Below are 17911 nucleotides of genomic sequence, written 5' to 3'. Positions count from 1 at the left end.
ACTTCCTCTGCGCTCCTCTGGGGGAAAGGGAAAATAATGTTGAAGTTATTAATGTTGAGATGATAAGTGGATATGGAGGGCTTCGGGAGGATCCTCGGGGCCTCGCCTCCTTCAGAAAGTCGATGAAGACTCGGAGGCGGACGCGGCTCAGTCTGTGGTCCTCGGGCCGAGCGGAGCTGTTAATCAGCGCTCAGGGTTACATCGATGATGTCAGCACTGTGGGTGTAATGCATCACAGACACGTCCCCCTCCTGAGTGAACGCAGAGATGTGTCTCCAGAGAGAGATCCTCCTGCTGGAGTGTTTACCTGCGAGTCTGAGAGTCTGACTTCAAAACATCTACACAAACACAAACCTGCAAACAACAGAGACGGTTCAATCAACAGGAGAGAGGCTGGTTTAAAGTCACTACATGGAGAGATGATTGAAAGAAGCATTGTTTTCCTGTGGATGACAGTTTGTGGCAGAACATAGAGATTATTTTAAAAACCATTAAGCACATTTTTCTGGGAAAGTATTCATGATGCATTGTGGCACTCCTGATAAAACACACTGGTTGTTGCAGACTTTAAATCTAGAACGGTTCTCACACAGACCTTGTTTTGGTTAAACTGGTCAAATACTCGCTGCAGTCTTGTTTGTGAAACTTGAATCAAACAGGAATGGTCTGCTCTCCTTAAAGCTCCTGTGAGGAGTTTTTAGCCGGTTATAGAACAGACTGAAATTGACATTTAAGTCTCTTTAGAAATAGTTGCACCTCTTGTTAAAGGTCTTGTTGGCTTTTGTAGTTCATAAAGAGTTCTTTTAAGGTCTGAAACCAGTAGTGGGGGTCGAGAAACACTCATAACACGTTACAGGCCGAATCAGCAATGACCACTTTGTCCACAGGGGGCGCCAAAATCAACACAGACTAAAAGTTCCTCACAGGAACTTCAAAGAGGAATTTTCAGTTTGTGTCATTTCTGGCGCCTCCGGTGGACAAAGTGATACCTCTTTTTGTTGTTAATTATAAGAGGTTAAAAGTTCTGCATATTCAAACCGACCCATTTTGGTATGGCACTTTTTGTTTGTGCAGATGCGTACGCAAAAACATAAGATAACACATGTTACAGGCCAAATCAGCAATGTCCACGTTGTCCACAGGGGGCACCAAAATCAAGACAGACTGATAAATCCTCACAGGAAAGAGGAATTTTCAGTTTGTGTCATTTCTGGCGCCCCCTGTGGACGAAGCGATACCTCTTATCGGTGTTAATTATAAGAGGTTAAAGGTCCACGTACTCGTACCAATCCATTTCCGTACCATTTCCATGTGTACACAAAACTTAAGGTAACACATGTTAAAGGCCAAATCAGCAATGACTACTTTATCCACAGGGGGCGCCAAAATCAAAACAGATTAAAAGTTCCTCACAGGAACTTTAAAGAGGAAGTTTCAGTTTGTGTCATATCTGGCGCCCCCTGTGGACAAAGCGATACCTCTTATTGTTGTTTATTATAAGAGGATAAAGGTCCACGTATTCGTACCAATCCATTTCCGTACTGCACTTTTTGTTCTGCACTTTTTATTCGGTGCAAAACTTAAGGTAATACATTTGAGGTAACGTATTTCTATATGGAACTTTTTGTTTGGCACTTATTGTTCGGTGCCGATGTGTCCACAAAACTTAAGGTAACACATGTTAAAGGCCAAATCAGCAATGACTACTTTATCCACAGGGGGCGCCAAAATCAAGACAGACTAAAAGTTCCTCACAGGAATTTTAAAGAGGAAGTTTCAGTTTGTGTCATTTCTGGCGCCCCCCTGTGGACAAAGCAATACTTTTTTTCTGGGCTGATGCGTACACAAAACTTAAGGTAATTTAAATCCAACATGTGTGCACCAACACACAGTATACGTTGCCCATCATGTAGACTGCTGAAACATCGGTATCAGTACAGTGACTCTCAACAAATCACATACTGAGTTTAAACACAGTGAAGATGAACGAAAAGTCTTCAAAATAAATCACAATTTATAATTAAGTTAACTTAACATGAATGAATCCTACTGTCTGTCAACTTTCAGACTCTGGAGCCAATTACTTCCTTTCTGTTTTGAGTAACATTTTGGCGTCCATGTTTAATCCTGGAGTTAAAACGATCCAGAAACAACTTTTGGAGTTTTTAGTAATGAGCATCAGTCACACAACTCTCTCTGTGTGCAGCAGGACTCGAGGGAACACGATTAAATGTCGTCTTTAAGGAGAAACTGAACGGGAAGATAAAAACTGGTCTGAGTTTAGATTTCTGCAGCGACAGATTAAAGAGTCAGACTTTAAACTACATGAGAACACGGATCCATCCGTCCTCATTGTTGGGGTGTCTCAGGCTGTTGTTGGAGCCGTAATGATGTGAGGACGTGTGTGATTATCCTGTACATGTTGGTGAGTAAGCAGTGAACTCATGAACTGTGTAAATATACTTCTTTGTGAGTCCTGTAGTGTGTGTGTGTGTGTGATGACATTATCAGGCTCAGTAATCTGCTCTGTAATTGCCTGCTGCTGACATGGCAGAGAGTCTGATACGGCTGCAGAATAAACACACTGTTAACAAGTAGAGGGAGCCCGTTTGCACTTGAACGCAGCGCAGCACGGCGGGACATCTGGACCGGACAGATACGAGAGGGGACGGACGGACAGCAGGGACAGAACGGCAGAGAGAGGCAGCTTGTGAAAGACAGAAAAGACATGAGGTGGTGTCTAGGTCTGAATCTCTCCATATTTTCATGGCACACGCCGGGTTGGGCTTCTCAAACGCTGTTATGTCATTCTCTGGTCCAGGTTGTAAATTGTATAACAACCCCTCCAGGATTTCAAGGTCTCTTTCTGTGATTGTTGCAGCTGAAATGCTTCATTTTGCAGCAGCTTTTTTGAAAGAATTGCAATCCAAGCTGCTTGTTTTGAGTCTTTCATAACAAATCCACCGTTGGCGAGTAGCATGAGCGGTTTAAAACAGATGTTATTTGTCTTCTGACATCACTCCAGGTCGATTCTTCAGTCCAGGCGCTTCAAAAAAGGAGGAAACATCTGAAGTAAAGAGCCATGAAATGCTCATATCTTGATGTGCTTGGGTATCACAGTGCTGAGAGGGAATGACTAGATTTTCAGCAATGATGCAAACAGTGCTTAAAAAGAGCAAAGAAGGACACAGAGGGGAAAAGGAGGGATGTGCATAGACGGTATGTGAGAGATATTTGGGCACAAAGGCAGAGAGTTAAAGAACTGAAAAGTGGGCTGATGGATAAACGGAGAGATTCAGAGGAAATCTAAACCCCATGGAGGGAGAACCAGACGAGGTTTAGGGAGGAATATTCAGAGGAAGACGAGTCTTGTTAATACGAGGAAGTCTCCCCGGTGAAAAGCAGCATATGGGCCGATTAGGAGCATCTCAAGTGAAACCAGACAGAGGCCGGCTGTCTGGGGATGGCGGGCCTTCTCAGCCACCCTTCATGTGGGATGCAGATTAAAACCGTGCAAAGATAGAAAATGCAGCATGTATTAGAACACTTTATTTCAGGCCGTCTGGAAATATGCTTCACTTCAGTCCCACCAAGGTTACATCATGGTATTTTGTTATTTTAGGAGTGAGACAGTTTGCGGTACACTCGTGATTATATCTTGAAAACACACAAATCCAATTAGTTGAGCTGGAGATCAGATACTCTGTTGTTTATCCCGAGAGGAGAATTTGGGTGTTACAGATAAACAGAGACACTAAAAATAGAATGAAATAAACTATTAGCATAAAGAAACAATAAAAGGTGGTAAAAATAGAGTCTCTACAAGGGCAATTAACTTCAGCCTGAACTCACAGGCAGCAGGTGGAAGGATTACTGTCAGAGTATGAGGGCAGACAGTTTAAATGTGATTATGTTGTACTTTAAGATATCTGCAGTAATATATTTTATATCAGGAAATATGCTCATGTGATTTGATGCAACAGCTCTGCCATCATTTCTACTTTAAGGATGTTTTTTTTATTCATGTTCCAGGGTTTCACTCAGGAGGGTCATTATTCTCCTACCTGTTTATTATGAGGTTGCATTTTCTTTATCGGTGTCTGAATGTAACATGCAATTCTGCTCTGATGTCTTCTCTTTATGAACATGGATGGACTGTTTTAAAAGCTTCATTGTTTGGGAAGGCACTCAAGTTTAACACCAGTGCAAACTGCAACCTCAGTAAAATGGATGTAAAAGTTATACCTTCCTGAAAGTGTCAAAACCAAACATTATCAATATATCTGTAAAGTCTGAATGTAAAGCTACAGCGTTTTGTTCCATATCAAGATCATTTTAAAAAATGCAAATTAGCATTAAGCTGTTAAATAGTAATAGCTAGTTTTCATTGTAGACTGTATAAAGCATGGGCATAGCCTTAGTGATGTGGAACAGGTAGAGGTGTAGCTGTCGCCTCCTGACAAACATCTACAACACACCTGTCGGTAAACTCACCACGCCCCTAATTATGCAAATGTATGCACAACTCTTGGCCCTCATAACATCCAAATGTATGTGTTTTAAAGATATTTACCCTCTGTAAAGTAAGGAGGTATAAAGAAATGAGCCATACAGACCAAAACAGATTTTTAAACCAGGCTGTAAACATGTTTATTTATGCTGTAAAGATCTGCATTTTAATATGGGCTCTAATGGGGTTTCCCTGGCTTTTGGGGCCAGCCTCAAGTGGACACTGGAGGTACTGCAGTTTTGTGGACTTCCGCATTGGCTTTATTTCTTAACACCAGAGGTTGCTGCTTGGTTTTCATTCTTACCAAAGAAGTAAAATCTGCTCTGTAAAGTTTACTTTGTGTGAAAATTATACATTTTTTAAATTATAATAAGTAATAATATATTTTTTAATAATAATAATAATACATTTTTTGGGTGCCTTTCAAGACACTCAGTGTCACCTTACAAATGCAACATCAATAAAACCGAATTGATATCAGAGCAAACAGTAAAAGTAAAGAAATCTACAATATAACAATACATTTAAAGGGGACATATCAGGCTTTTTTCATCAACATATATTGGTCTAAGAGGTCCCCAAAACATGTCTTTAAAGTTTATGCTCAAAAAAACACTTTGAAATCAGGTTTTGGTCTGCCTGAAAACCCCTCTTCTTCAGTCCTCCTCAGAACAGTCTGTTTTCTCTCTGACCACGCCCCCTCAGGAAGTGGGTGTGCCTCGGCTCTCCAGCACGTTGATCTAATGTTTACATGTTGGCTGAATATACACGACTGCTCACAGACCCGCGTTACTTCAACCCTCTGAATCTGATCCTGAAGGAGAGGCGCCTGCAGCAGGACCTTTCTGAACGATTTGTCATAGATTTAGTGTTTCTTGTTGTTTTATTCATCAGTATGTAGACGTGTGTCTTGGTACACAGCTACGAACATGTAGCTATGTGGCTATGCTAACTAGCGCTAGCACTTATCCATGATAAATAAAAATCATCCACTAGATCTTCAAATCTGCAGACGTGGGGAGTCAAACCGACCTCTGCCAGAAAAGCAGCAGGACCTTTTCTGAAGGATTGGTCACAGATTTAGTGTTTCTTGTTGTTTTATTTGTCAGTATGTCGACGTGTGTCTTGGTACACAGCTACAGCTACAGCTATGAACATGTAGCTATGTGGCTATGCCAATTAGCGCTAGCACTTATCCATGATAAATAAAAATCCTCCACTAGATCTTCAAATCTGCAGACGTGGGGAGTAAAACCGACCTCTGTGTTTATTAAGACAGCCTACAACTAGCATGCCTCCCTCCTAAGCTCCTTGTTAGCACACATGTGTGCAGGTAATGAAAAACGGAGGAGGGGTTGAGTTGTATTTTATACAGTCTATGGGCTGAACAAGCTCCGAGCTCTGACTCCGTGACAGACCGGATATTGTTGTTACGTAACAAAAACACTGAAGTCTGAAACGGCTCGTTTCACACACATTTACAGAAAGGTGGAGAAATCAGAACAGGGACAGAATGGATTCTTTTCATTCTCGGGGGGTTTGTAGACAGGGACACATATTTCAGGTAGAGAATCATTAAAAAGTCCATTTTGCATGATATGTCACCTTTAAAAAATAAAGTAGGACTATATAAAGTGAACATTTCTTCAGAGGTATTTTGTGTTGCCTTAAAATTCTTCTTGGTCCGGGCAATGATATCCTCATGAGGGGTTTCTCTGTTTTCAGGGCTAGTGCCAAGCTAAGCTAACTGGCTGCTATCTGTAGCTTCAGATTTAATGGGCAGGCATGGAAGTGGTATAAATATTTTCATCACTCTGCGTAAATAAAAAGGAGGAAGTGTTTGTCTGAAAATAGTAAAGACAGCCAAAGCTGGAAGCAAACAATCACAGAGTAATCCTGATAAATGCATCGTGGGTGTAAGAAAAGAAGAGATTAAAATAAACATTCAAAGATAAATCTTTAGATACTTTGATTTTTAAGAACATGTGACCCTCTCCAGCTTCATGCTTTAAACCACCAGACTGTCTGCACTGACACTTGTTGACTCATGATTTCAAACTGCCGTGTTTTGACTGGAAGAAGAAGCTGCCAATTTTCTCTGCAATGATTGTTTGTTTACAGTAATCAGCCTAATATGTCAAAACGAATGTGCTAAAGATTTATTGATGTCAAAATGTTACACGTAGCGTCTTTAATTAGCACAGCGTGATTAAAAAACACGACTTTTCAGCCGTGAAAGACGTTCGCCAGGATGCCGGAGTGGAATCATCCAGCATTCAGTTAAATAATCTGCTCACTCAGTCTGGCAGCGCTGCCTCAGAGGATGAAGAATGGCGTGTACTCAGCATTTTGACTGCTTCCGATTCCACGCCATCAGAAACATGGATACAGCAGAACAAGATGATGGACGCGTTACACAGCCTGAATATTGAAAGATAATAAAGGCAGCAGAAACATCCGTCTTTGTCATCTCGTCTCTCTCAGTGTGTGTTTGGTGAGAGTTGAGCAGCCGTGCAGACCGGGGACGAGGCTTCTCAGCTGAACCGTTATTATTTAACACATCACTCCGAGCTGCAGGAAACACTCTGTCTGCTGAGATCCCCGAGCAGCTTGTTTCCACTCACAATCTGTGCCAATATGTCTGTAGGTGGATGTACAGTAGAGGTATAAATATCCCTCATGCATGCTGTAATGTGTATTTTATGAGGCGTGATGACTCATCCGGAGTACAGTGGATTATGTCTTTGTAATGAGGTTTCATGACTCCACTGCTGCTAAAAACAGAAAACAGAAAGGTGTGTGAGACAAAGAAGAAAATAAAAATTCACCTCTTATTGTTCACGAAAGTTTGAGCATGAAGGTGAAAATTCCCCTCCAGATATCTCACAAAAGGTGCATTTCAACCAAGAGTTCCGGGGTCTTTTAGCCCCCAGAACTACCTTCCCTGAACTAAAAGGTTCCTGTGCCCCCATTGTTTTCTGCTTTTGAACCGCGGGCTGAAGTCCCGGGTAGATTGTGTAAATCAGGTCAGTGACTTATGGAGAGAAAAAAGTAAATGCAGTACACCACCAGACCAGTAGAGGGCAGTAACACAAAGAGGAATGCCATTCATCACAGATGACACCATAGAAGCAGACAGACAGGCAGGTATCATGAGCATCACAACAGTTAGCCTGTTAGCATGAAGAGACTCAGCTGGTCTGTTTTAGATGGTGCTATATTTCATCACAGATGGATTCACTGAATCAACACGTGAGAGGAGATAAGCGCGAGTAGCAAAGACGTTTCAACACGGCTTTAAAATCCTTTTGAACTCAAAAAGCCGTGATCGCAGAGATCGGACGGTGTTTTGGTTTAAACAGCGACCCTGTTAACTGGAGACTCTCAGCCGGATGCATCCCTCATAAACGTCTTTAGACCATCATTAAATATCTGATGAGGATATTTTGAAATCTTAATAAAAACTAAACTAGTTTGCATTCCCAGGAACTCCCTCTGTGTTTCAACAGCTGTGTAAACTCCACAAACACTGACACGTTCAGCTGAAGGTCTCCAGTTTACAGGGTCACTTCTAAAAGCGGAACACCGGGAGGAGAGACGCATTCACGGTGGGCTGAGAGAAGACTGCTGTTACAAGCTGCTAAATCAAGAGAATCACAGCTTCTTCTTTTGAAAAGTACACACACATACAAAAAAGATAGAACAAATAAAATCTAATGAAAGAAAGAGAAATCAAGTGAATCACAGATGGAAAAAACAATGACTGTGAATGGTTTTTGGAAAATTGAAAAAAAAAAGAAAATTGTAAAAAAATTTGGCCAAAAAAAATTTGGTCAAAAAAAATTTGGTCAAAAAAAATTTGGTCAAAAAAAATTTGAACAAAAACTTGAAAAAAAAATTTGAACAAAAAAATTTTGAACAAAAAAAAATTTTGACAATTTTTTTTTGACAAACATTTTTGAAAAAAAAAATTGACAATTTTTTTTTGGACAAATTTTTTTTGGGGAAAAAAATAAAAATTGACAAAAAAATTGACAAAAAAGTTGACCCTGTCGAAAAAAGAAAATGTCCTCAAACTTCAAATTGTGCTCCAAAATCAGAAAAACATGAAAATGTTGTGCCTGCGGTTAAAAACATGGAAAAAGCAATGAATGAATCAACACAAACACTGACACGTTCAGCTGAAGGTCTCCAGTTTACAGGAGAGAGAGAAGACTACTGTTACAAGCTGCTAAATCAAGAGAATCACAGCTTCTTCTTTTGAAAAGTACACACACATACAAAACAAACACTGTAATTTCTGGAACCAACTATCGGTGTTCTATTAAAGCTGCCTATGTGACTTTTCCAGTGAGTCTCAGCTTCACTGTAAGAATTTCACACAGAGGCTCAAACATGCTAGTAACCAGGTCATATATTGCAGGATAAGCAAAGATGAGTGTGTTTGTGTACACTTTATCCCACTTCAAGCTCAATTGAAGTTAAGTCCATTTACTCTTCCTCCATAACTCAAACTCCTTCCTCCTCCCATCTCATTATTCCTTTATCTTCCCCCATTCCTCCTCTTCCACTTCCACCAATTCCATCCCTCCATCACCCATCCACTCATCCATGTTGCTATTCTTCCACAGCTATATAAACCTGTTTACCATCAATCCACTCTCCACTCCTTGTTTTTTTCAATATTCCCCCCATATTCAAGCCCTCTCAGCCCGGGTCCATAAATTCTTATTTCTCTCCTCTTTCTGCCACTCCCTCCATCAGTCCATCCCCATCCCTCTATAAATCTATCCACCCATTTATTCTGTCACCTTTCCTGCATCCACCTGATCCTCCATTCTTGTGCAGCTCTTACACCCACCTCTCTGTCCATGAATCAATCCCTGCATCTCTGTCCTCCTTTTCCTCATCACAACTACCAATCTACTTTCCCTCTCCTATTCCCACAACTCTCCGTCCATCCACTCCTCCATATCCCATCCCTCCATATTAATACCAGGGCTGCCCAGTAGTTATTACCTCTAGCCATTAGCTGACTAGTCCTGACTGGTTTTTATGTTAAGTTTATTCATGGTTAACACTGCAGTAAATACAGAGAAACACTTTGAGTCTTAAATTAATTGATTTCACATGTGCAAGCTAGCTATGGTGGCATACGTAAAGACAAATATGTTGAGTGGAATATATAGAGTGGTGTAAATGAAGTGACGTACATTAAGTGGTGTACGTAAATTAGCATTTAAAGAGTGGCACATGTAGAGTAGTATATGTAGAGTGGTATGTAGAAAAGTGTACATGAAGTGCGTCTCATGACGTAAAGTGCCGTACTTAAAGTGCCATAAGTAGAGCAGTGTACGTAAAGTGTTGTACATAAAGTGTTATAGGTAAAGTTACATACATAAAGTGGCGTACGTAGAGCGATGCAGGAAGAGTGGTGTACGTAGAGCGGTGTACGTAAAGTGGCGTACGTAAAGTGGCGTACGTAAAGTGGCGTACGTAGAGCGATGCAGGAAGAGTAGTGTACGTAGAGCGGTGTACGTAGAGCATTGTACGTAAAGTGGCGTACGTAAAGTGGAGTACGTAGAGCGGTGTACGTAGAGCGGTGTACGTAGAGCGGTGTACGTAGAGCGGTGCAGGAAGGGTGGTGTATGTAGAGCGGTGTACATAGAGCATTGTACGTAAAGTGGCGTACGTAAAGTGGCGTACGTAGAGCGGTGTACGTAGAGCATTGTACGTAAAGTGGCATACATAGAGCGGCGTACGTAGAGCAGGGTATGTAGAGCGGTGTACGTAGAGCGGTGTACGTAGAGCAGGGTACGTAGAGCGGTGTACGTAAAGTGGCGTACGTAAAATGGCGTACGTAAAGTGGCGTACGTAGAGCGGTGTACGTAGAGCGGTGTACGTAGAGCAGTGCAGGAAGAGTGGTGTACGTAGAGCGGTGTATGTAGAGCATTGTACGTAAAATGGCTTACGTAAAGTGGCGTACGTAAAGTGGCGTACGTAAAGTGGCGTACGTAAAGTGGCGTACGTAAAGTGGCGTACGTAGAGCGGTGTAAGTAGAGCATTGTACGTAAAGTGGCATACGTAGAGCGGTGTACGTAGAGCATTGTACGTAAAGTGGCGTACGTAGAGTGGTGTACGTAGAGCATTGTACGTAAAGTGGCATACGTAGAGCGGCGTACGTAGAGCAGGGTACGTAGAGCGGTGTACGTAGAGCGGTGTACGTAGAGCGGTGTACGTAGAGCGGTGTACGTAGAGTGGTGTACGTAGAGCGGTGTACGTAGAGCAGGCTACGTAGAGCAGAGTACGTAGAGCGGTGTACGTAAAGTGGCGTACGTAAAATGGCATACGTAAAATGGCATACGTAAAGTGGCGTACGTAAAGTGGCGTACGTAAAGTTGCGTACGTAGAGCGGTGCAGGAAGAGTGGTGTACGTAGAGCATTGTACGTAAAGTGGCGTACCTAAAGTGACGAACGTAAAGTGACGTACGTAAAGTGACTTACGTAAAGTGACGTACGTAAAATGGCATTTGAAGAGAGAGACATGTATTGTGGCGTACGTACAGTGGTTTACATGAATTGGCCTACCTAAAGTGCTATTTTAACAGGGGTATATGTAGAGTAGTGTACGTAATTTGTAGGTATGTAACGTGACGTACATTAAGTGGCATTTAAAGAGGGCATATGTTGAGTCACTTTCGTGGAGTGGCATATGTAGAGTGAAATTGGAAAAGTACAGATGGTATACGTCTAAAACACATCACTTAATGTGTATCCACATTCCTCATGTAAAATTCTGTTAACATTACCAAGTAGTTTCAAAGCTTATAACAACCACCTCTGATCATTTTTCAAACTTTAAACCCTTTTGTATTTCTGTTATTAACATCTGTGGAGGAGGAGCAAATCATTTATGGGGCTCTTATTTCAGAAACACTCTCTCAGGTCTCATACGTATCAGGCGGCCATCTTTTTCTCTTAATGAGAGCGTATTTTCAGTTCCCGCCCTCGCCTTTATTAAACATCACACTGTCACTGAGAGAGGAGTCGGGACACTTGGACTCACCACAGCTTGTTTTGGCCTCAGATCAACATGGCTCATCTGGTACTAATGATAATTAAAGAAGTCACCCACAGCAATTAATGCACTAGCTGCTAATGATGATTAGCTGAGGACTGGGCTGGATTTGGGAAGTTGATAAGCTGGCTCTGAACACAAACAGCTTCATTAGCATCGTGTCGAGATGACGGGGGCTTCAGAGGGAGCCGGACCATTCGGGGCTTCAGAGGGAGCCGGACCATTCGGGGCTTCAGAGGGAGCCGGACCGTTCGGGGCTTCAGAGGGAGCCGGACTGTTCGGGGCTTCTTTGGTCCGTCACATGTTGGCCTTGTTTTATGAACATCAGGAAAAGTTGTGATGAAGACGTCAGATGGAAAATCTGTCAAGCTCCAGGAGGGCTTTCTTCTCTCTCTTCATCCTCTGTATCCTATCATGTAATTATCGGCCCGGCTGGGTGACTTTTGGTCCCTGTTTTTATCTTAATCATGCCAAAGAACAGCAGACGAACAAACAGGCAGAGTCATGAACAGAATGCTAGGAAAGGATTCGCAGCCCCACCTGTGAAATGTCAGATCTGACTCAGATAAACTGACTAAGGTGTTGAATAACAAACTCTGAGACTGGTTTCTTTGAGGCAGATGGCGGTCCACGAAAGAGTCTGGCTGTCCTCAAGGTCTCTGCCTGTTAAAGTTAAAGGCACTCAGTGTGAAGTATTGATGAGTCTTTATGAGTGGTAAATTCCTGCTCTTCATGCATGGGGTCATAACTTTTATTCCAACCAAGATCTAAAATATTCCAAGAACACACAGCTGCCTCTTGTACCATGTAACTGCAGTTTAAAAAAGACTCTGTGGGTCGGCCGTGAGTCACAAACTCCCCTACACGCAAAGAAGCTTTTTAACACAGCTAGCAGCGACGCTTTGTCGTCCTGAGACGGTTTACTTTTTTTACACACCGCCTCCAACCTTAAAGGAAGCTGTCAAGTCCGATCCTGTCACCCTTACCTCTGACATATTGACAGGAACAACACGTCTCTTACATAACATACACAGAAAACTGTTATTTTTAAAGTTTTCTATGGATGTATGTTTTTGTTAAATGTTGAATTTCTTCATCCTACCTTAGGGGCAAATGAGCCAATCACAGGAGGTCACATTGGAGTGCTTGTTTTTGTCCCTTAGGGACTCAGATTGTGGTTCTGTCTAATAACATCACAGAAAATCTTTACATAGGTATTTCTATTTTTCTCTAAAAGAGTGAGATATTTATTTTTTCTTTTATTTATTTGTTTATTTCAACAGGGACAGTGTACAGCCATTTAGTTGTACCAGAGTTAGCTAGCAGCTACAGAAACGTCTGTCACTTCACCGTCTTTAACGCCACCATAAAATAGAATAAATACAAAATATTAAAAAAGAAGACTGTGCTTAAAGATCTGATTAATAACTAAATAAATAATGAAATAACCCACCATACATTTTTAAAAATAAAATACAAATTATATATTTTTTCAAAAATGTAATTAAAAAAAAAAAAAAAAAAAAAGGTGGTTAATTGTTGAATAAAATGTATGTTTCAGTTATTTTCCACTTTTTTTTTGTTGCCATGAGACCTCTCAGGTTCAGGTTCAGGTTCAGGTGACTTTATTTGTACCTGTAGGTAAACTTGTTTTGCAGCCAGTGAGATGTTAGGTCAATACAGAAACACAAGACAGATGTCAGACAGAACAAACTACTTAATGTGCAAAACATACTCAAATAACCTTAAACTAAAATGATAAAATCAATAGACATGAGGAAATGATAAAAGTGCTAAAGGTTCCATTTAAAAGGCAGATCAGACAACAACCAATAAACACTAGGTGAGGTGACTCCGCCAGATAAACGACAGTATTAGTCATTTACATGACGGAGGCAAGCAGCAACCTCCAGCTTCAAGAATTGAAGCCAAAGTGGAAGTGTTAAAAACTGCAGTTCCTCGAGTGTCCACTAGAGGCTGGCTCTGGAAGTGACGGAAACCACATACACACCCATTCAAAGAAGCCGATCTTTACAGCAGAAATAAACATGTTTACAGCCTGGTTCAAAAAACGAGTGTAGTCTGGATAGCTCATTTCTTGATCGGCACACACTGTACGGGGGGTGAATTTTTTCATAACACCACAATTTCGAAGATGTAGAGGCACAGCTGACTTGATTGACAGGCGGGAACACTGTAGCTGTTGGCGAGGAGGCTCAAACTCTGCCTCTTTATTCCACATTAAGCTTGGTTGTGTTCAGCATTTTCATTATGGCTGCCGCCTTTGATTGGCTTCAAAACAGCGCTCAGGAACAGATGGGTGACGTCACGGATACTGCGTCCATATTTATACTGTCTATGGTGCACAACGACTGTCTCATGTCTTGTTGCTCTGATTGGCCCGTAATGAATGTTCGTCCAATCACCCTCTGAGTTTTTCTGAAAGGTTCTGCCCTTCCCAAACTTTGTCCATGGGATGTTGCCCAGAAGGATGTCTGGTCAGCACTGTGTAGGGTGGCTTAGGTTTCTTCTTCATGGTTTCTTTAAAACACCACCTTTGGTTGAGTGATAAAGCTGAAATGCACAGGACCAAATCTACCTCCGGTTTCTCTCACACATTGATTCAAAGGACTTCACTCTGAGCTTGTTTAATATGAGTTAATGTGTAATTATGGTCTGCTCTGACACCACGTTGGAGCCGTGAAGTTTTGAGTTAATGTTATGTCCCCAGCGAGGGATCACGACGCAGACTCTCCTCTCGTTTGGTTGATTTCTATCGGACATCGTGCCTTTGAGCCCATAAAGGCCACAAAGTACCACATTCCTCCAACTACCGCAGCGTAATTGAATAATCAGTGCCACATATATCACACCTTTGGGTCAATACTGGCCGTTTTCAGAGCCCATCACATTTCTCCCTCCCTATCAACCTGCTCTCCTCTTTATGCACGTTTCTTCCATTTCCACTGCTCACCTGCTTTTTCTGTTTCCTCCATGCCCTCCTTCCTCCTCCTCCTCTTCCTCTCTTTCACAGCTCTGTTGTTAGCTGAAGGTAAGTTAGCCACTCCTCCTTGAAGCATCTCCACTAACATCTCCTCCTCCTCTGTGTGTTTTTGTGTTTTTGTGTGTGCAGTTTAAAAATTCTGAACTTGACTTTCGTTTTTTGCATGATGGAGAAACACGGGTTGCCAGATCTTGTGAAACATATCCCACATAGTTTGAGGAACTCACATTTGATTGGTATCAACGGGAAACAGGGAGATGATTGTGAGAAATAAGAAGTCGGCAGTTAAGCGGGAGAATGAGTGATCCCGACCTGGGATCTTAAATATCAAACACGTTTAATATTTACGATTCCAGGTCGGACCGCCTCCGTCGGAATGCACACCATAACCAGTGAGAGGAGCAGACTGGGAGGCGGCGCCAACCGGATGTCGCATACTCTCACAGCTCACAGGCATGGTAGGAAACGTGAACACTAATGTACCCTGAGCCAAGTGACATATTCAAACATACGAGCAGCTTGTGGAAGTATTTATCTTTGTTTCTTTGTTTGTCGCAGCGAAACAGAACACACGGCAAAAAACCACATCGATCGTCCGCCATGTTTGTTTATCTCCTGAGCTTCTCTGAGAGCTCGTTACCACTAACGTAAAGTATGTGGTCTAGCAGACGTCATCTAGTTTGTGTGTTCAATTAATCAATTAATCAATCAATCTTTATTTATAAAGCACCAAATCACAACAAATGTTCTCCTCAGACTCTTTCCAAACAGAGCAGGTCTAGACCGTACTCAATGTTCTATTATCAACAAAGACCCAACATCAAGACCAGATCAGATCCAGTCCCATCTTCCAGACAGGACTCAGTCTGATCTCATCTTAATCCACCATGAGCAGAGCACTTTGCAGCATTTAGCAAGTTACAGTGGCAAGGACAAACTTCCTTTAACAGGCAGAAACCTCCAGCAGGACCAGACTCATGTTAGACACACATCTGCTGAGACCGTGTTGGAGAGAGGGATAGAGGGAGATGAAGAGAGAGAGAGATGATAGTGGGGAGACGGATAGTAGTAGTTGTAGCAGCTGGAGTCTGGCACGTCCACAGCAGCAGAGATCCAGAGGAACCTACGAGACAAGGGAGCTCAGGGACTCCAGAAAGGTCTAAGAAAAGAGAGAAGAGAGGGAGACCAGAAGAAAGAAAAAGAGGAGAATAAATGGGGAAGGAAAGGATAGAAGGAAAGGACGGGATAAGAAAAGGAGACATAAAGGATCAAGAAACATGGAAAGAAAAAAGAAGGAAAGGAAGAAAGGAAGGAATGAAAGAGAGGAAAGAAAGAAAGGAGGAATGAAATACAGAAGAAAAAAGAAAGACAGAAAAAGAAAGAAGGAATGAAAGAAAGGAAAAAGGAATACAAGAAAGAAAGAAAGAAAGAGGATGAATAACAGCCCCAAAAAAGGAATCTACAGCAGAGATCCAGAGGAACCTACGAGACAAGGGCGCTCAGGGACTCCAGAAAGGTCTAAGAAAAGAGAGAAGAGAGGGAGACCAGAAGAAAGAAAAAGAGGAGAATAAATGGTGAAGGAATGACAGAAGGAAAGGACGGGATAAGAAAAGGAGGCATAAAGGATGAAGAAACATGGAAAGACCACAGAGAGAAATAAATAAATGAATAAAAGAGAGAAAGAAAGAAGGAAGGAAGGAAGGAAAGAGAAAAAGTAAGAAGGAATAAAAAAGAGAAAGAAGTTAAGAAAGTAAGAAGGGCAGAAAGAAAGAAAGAAAGAAAGAAAGAAAGGAAAAATGAATAAAAGAGAGAAAGAAAGGAATGAAAGGAGGAAAGAAATGAAAGAAAGAATGAAAGAAAAAAGGACAGCAGGAATAAAAGGAAAAAGGAATGAAAGAAAGAACAGGAAAGAGGAGAAATTAAGAAAGACAGAAAGTCAGGAAAAAGAAATAACAGAAAAGAAAGAAAGAAAGAAAGAAAGAAAGAAAGAAAGAAAGAAAGAAAGAAAGAAAGACAGAAAGGATGAATAACAGACCCCAAAAAGGAATCTACAGCAGAGATCCAGAGGAACCTACGAGACAAGGGAGCTCAGGGACTCCAGAAAGGTCTATGGTTAGTAACTTTAATGGGACAGGAAGAGTTAAAGTGAGAGACAGGCAGAGAGAGGAGAGAGAGGGAAAGACAGGATCCCAGTGTGTCAGTCTAAGCCTATAACAGCATAACTAAGACCTGGTCCAAGCCTGATCCAGCTCTAACTATAAGCTTTATCAAAAAGGAAAGTTTGAAGCCTACTCTTAAAAGTAGAGAGGGTGTCTGCCTCCCGGACCCTGACTGGTAGATGATTCCAAAGGAGAGGGGCCTGATAACTGAAGGCTCTACCTCCCATACTACTTTTAGAGACTTTAGGTACGATGAGCAGGCCTGCATGTTGGGAGCGTAGAGTTCTAGAGGGGTAAGAGGGCGCTATGAGCTCTTTAAGATATGAAGGTGTCTTTGTGGGTCAGAGGAAGGATTTTAAATTCTAGTCTAGATTTTATTGGGAGCAACAGGAGAGATGTGCTCTCTCTTCCTCGGTCTAGTCAGTACTCCAGCTGCAGTGTTTTTCAGAGGACTTGAATGCTGAAAATCATAGTCCAGCATCTTCATATGGAGCCTAATGGAGGTTGACTCACTTCTGGAGTCTGCCTCAAGTGGCCACAGGAGGAACTGCAGTTTGTCAGCTCTGTGTTAAATTGTTTGGTTGTATTTTGCAGCATTCTCGGTGCTCTCTCTCTTCATAAAGAAGCTGCATCCCTGTGCTGTTTTCCCTCTTTCCTCTTCCCAACACCTCACTCCTCTTCTCTCGCTCTCTTCGCCTCCTAATGAAGGATTTTCAGGCTAATCAGCAGATCCATTAATCATGAATCCATAAATGATGCTCTCCAGTGGAGAACACGGATCAGACACTTGATAACCGTCAGGAGATAAAAAAAAACCTGCCGTTCCAAAATTAGAAATTTAATTACCTTTAGTGCGATTGTGTTATTATTATTTTCCTCTTCCTTGTCAGGGAAATTTGTGTCATGTTGCGGAGCGGCTCGGAGCGGAGGACCGGCTGGATAATCAAATTTTAAACATGAGCAAAAGAAATCCTGTCAGGACTTGAGGGTACACTCTTTCCTGGGTGTGTAATTGATTTAGCTTAAAGTGTGTGTGCGGCACTCATGCACTGGTGTATTATGCATGCCTCTCTGCCCGTGTGTGTGTAAAGGAATGTGTGTGTGTGTGAGCTCTCCGGCCCTCCTATCACGGGGACTTGGCTGTGATCTTTAATGGCAGC

General features: G+C 41.9%; 1 protein-coding gene across 2 annotated transcripts in view; it reads left to right on the top strand.

Annotated features, from left to right (window-relative positions):
- Positions 1–17911, top strand: part of slc8a3 (solute carrier family 8 member 3) — a 178776-nt gene that overhangs the window by 146430 nt on the left and 14435 nt on the right. The window contains exon 4 of one of the 2 annotated variants that reach the window (XM_034675505.1): positions 14949–15050. The exons of the other annotated variant lie outside the window; for it this stretch is intronic. Coding sequence (XP_034531396.1) covers positions 14949–15050 — 102 coding nt within the window. The remainder of the gene's footprint in view (positions 1–14948; positions 15051–17911) is intronic. 2 annotated transcript variants of the gene reach the window in all.

This window comes from Notolabrus celidotus, chromosome 22 (genome assembly GCF_009762535.1).
Source record: "Notolabrus celidotus isolate fNotCel1 chromosome 22, fNotCel1.pri, whole genome shotgun sequence".
Taxonomy (NCBI): domain Eukaryota; kingdom Metazoa; phylum Chordata; class Actinopteri; order Labriformes; family Labridae; genus Notolabrus; species Notolabrus celidotus.
The sequence above is the reverse complement of the archived record's forward strand: the minus strand, read 5'-3'. Positions and strand labels throughout refer to the sequence as shown.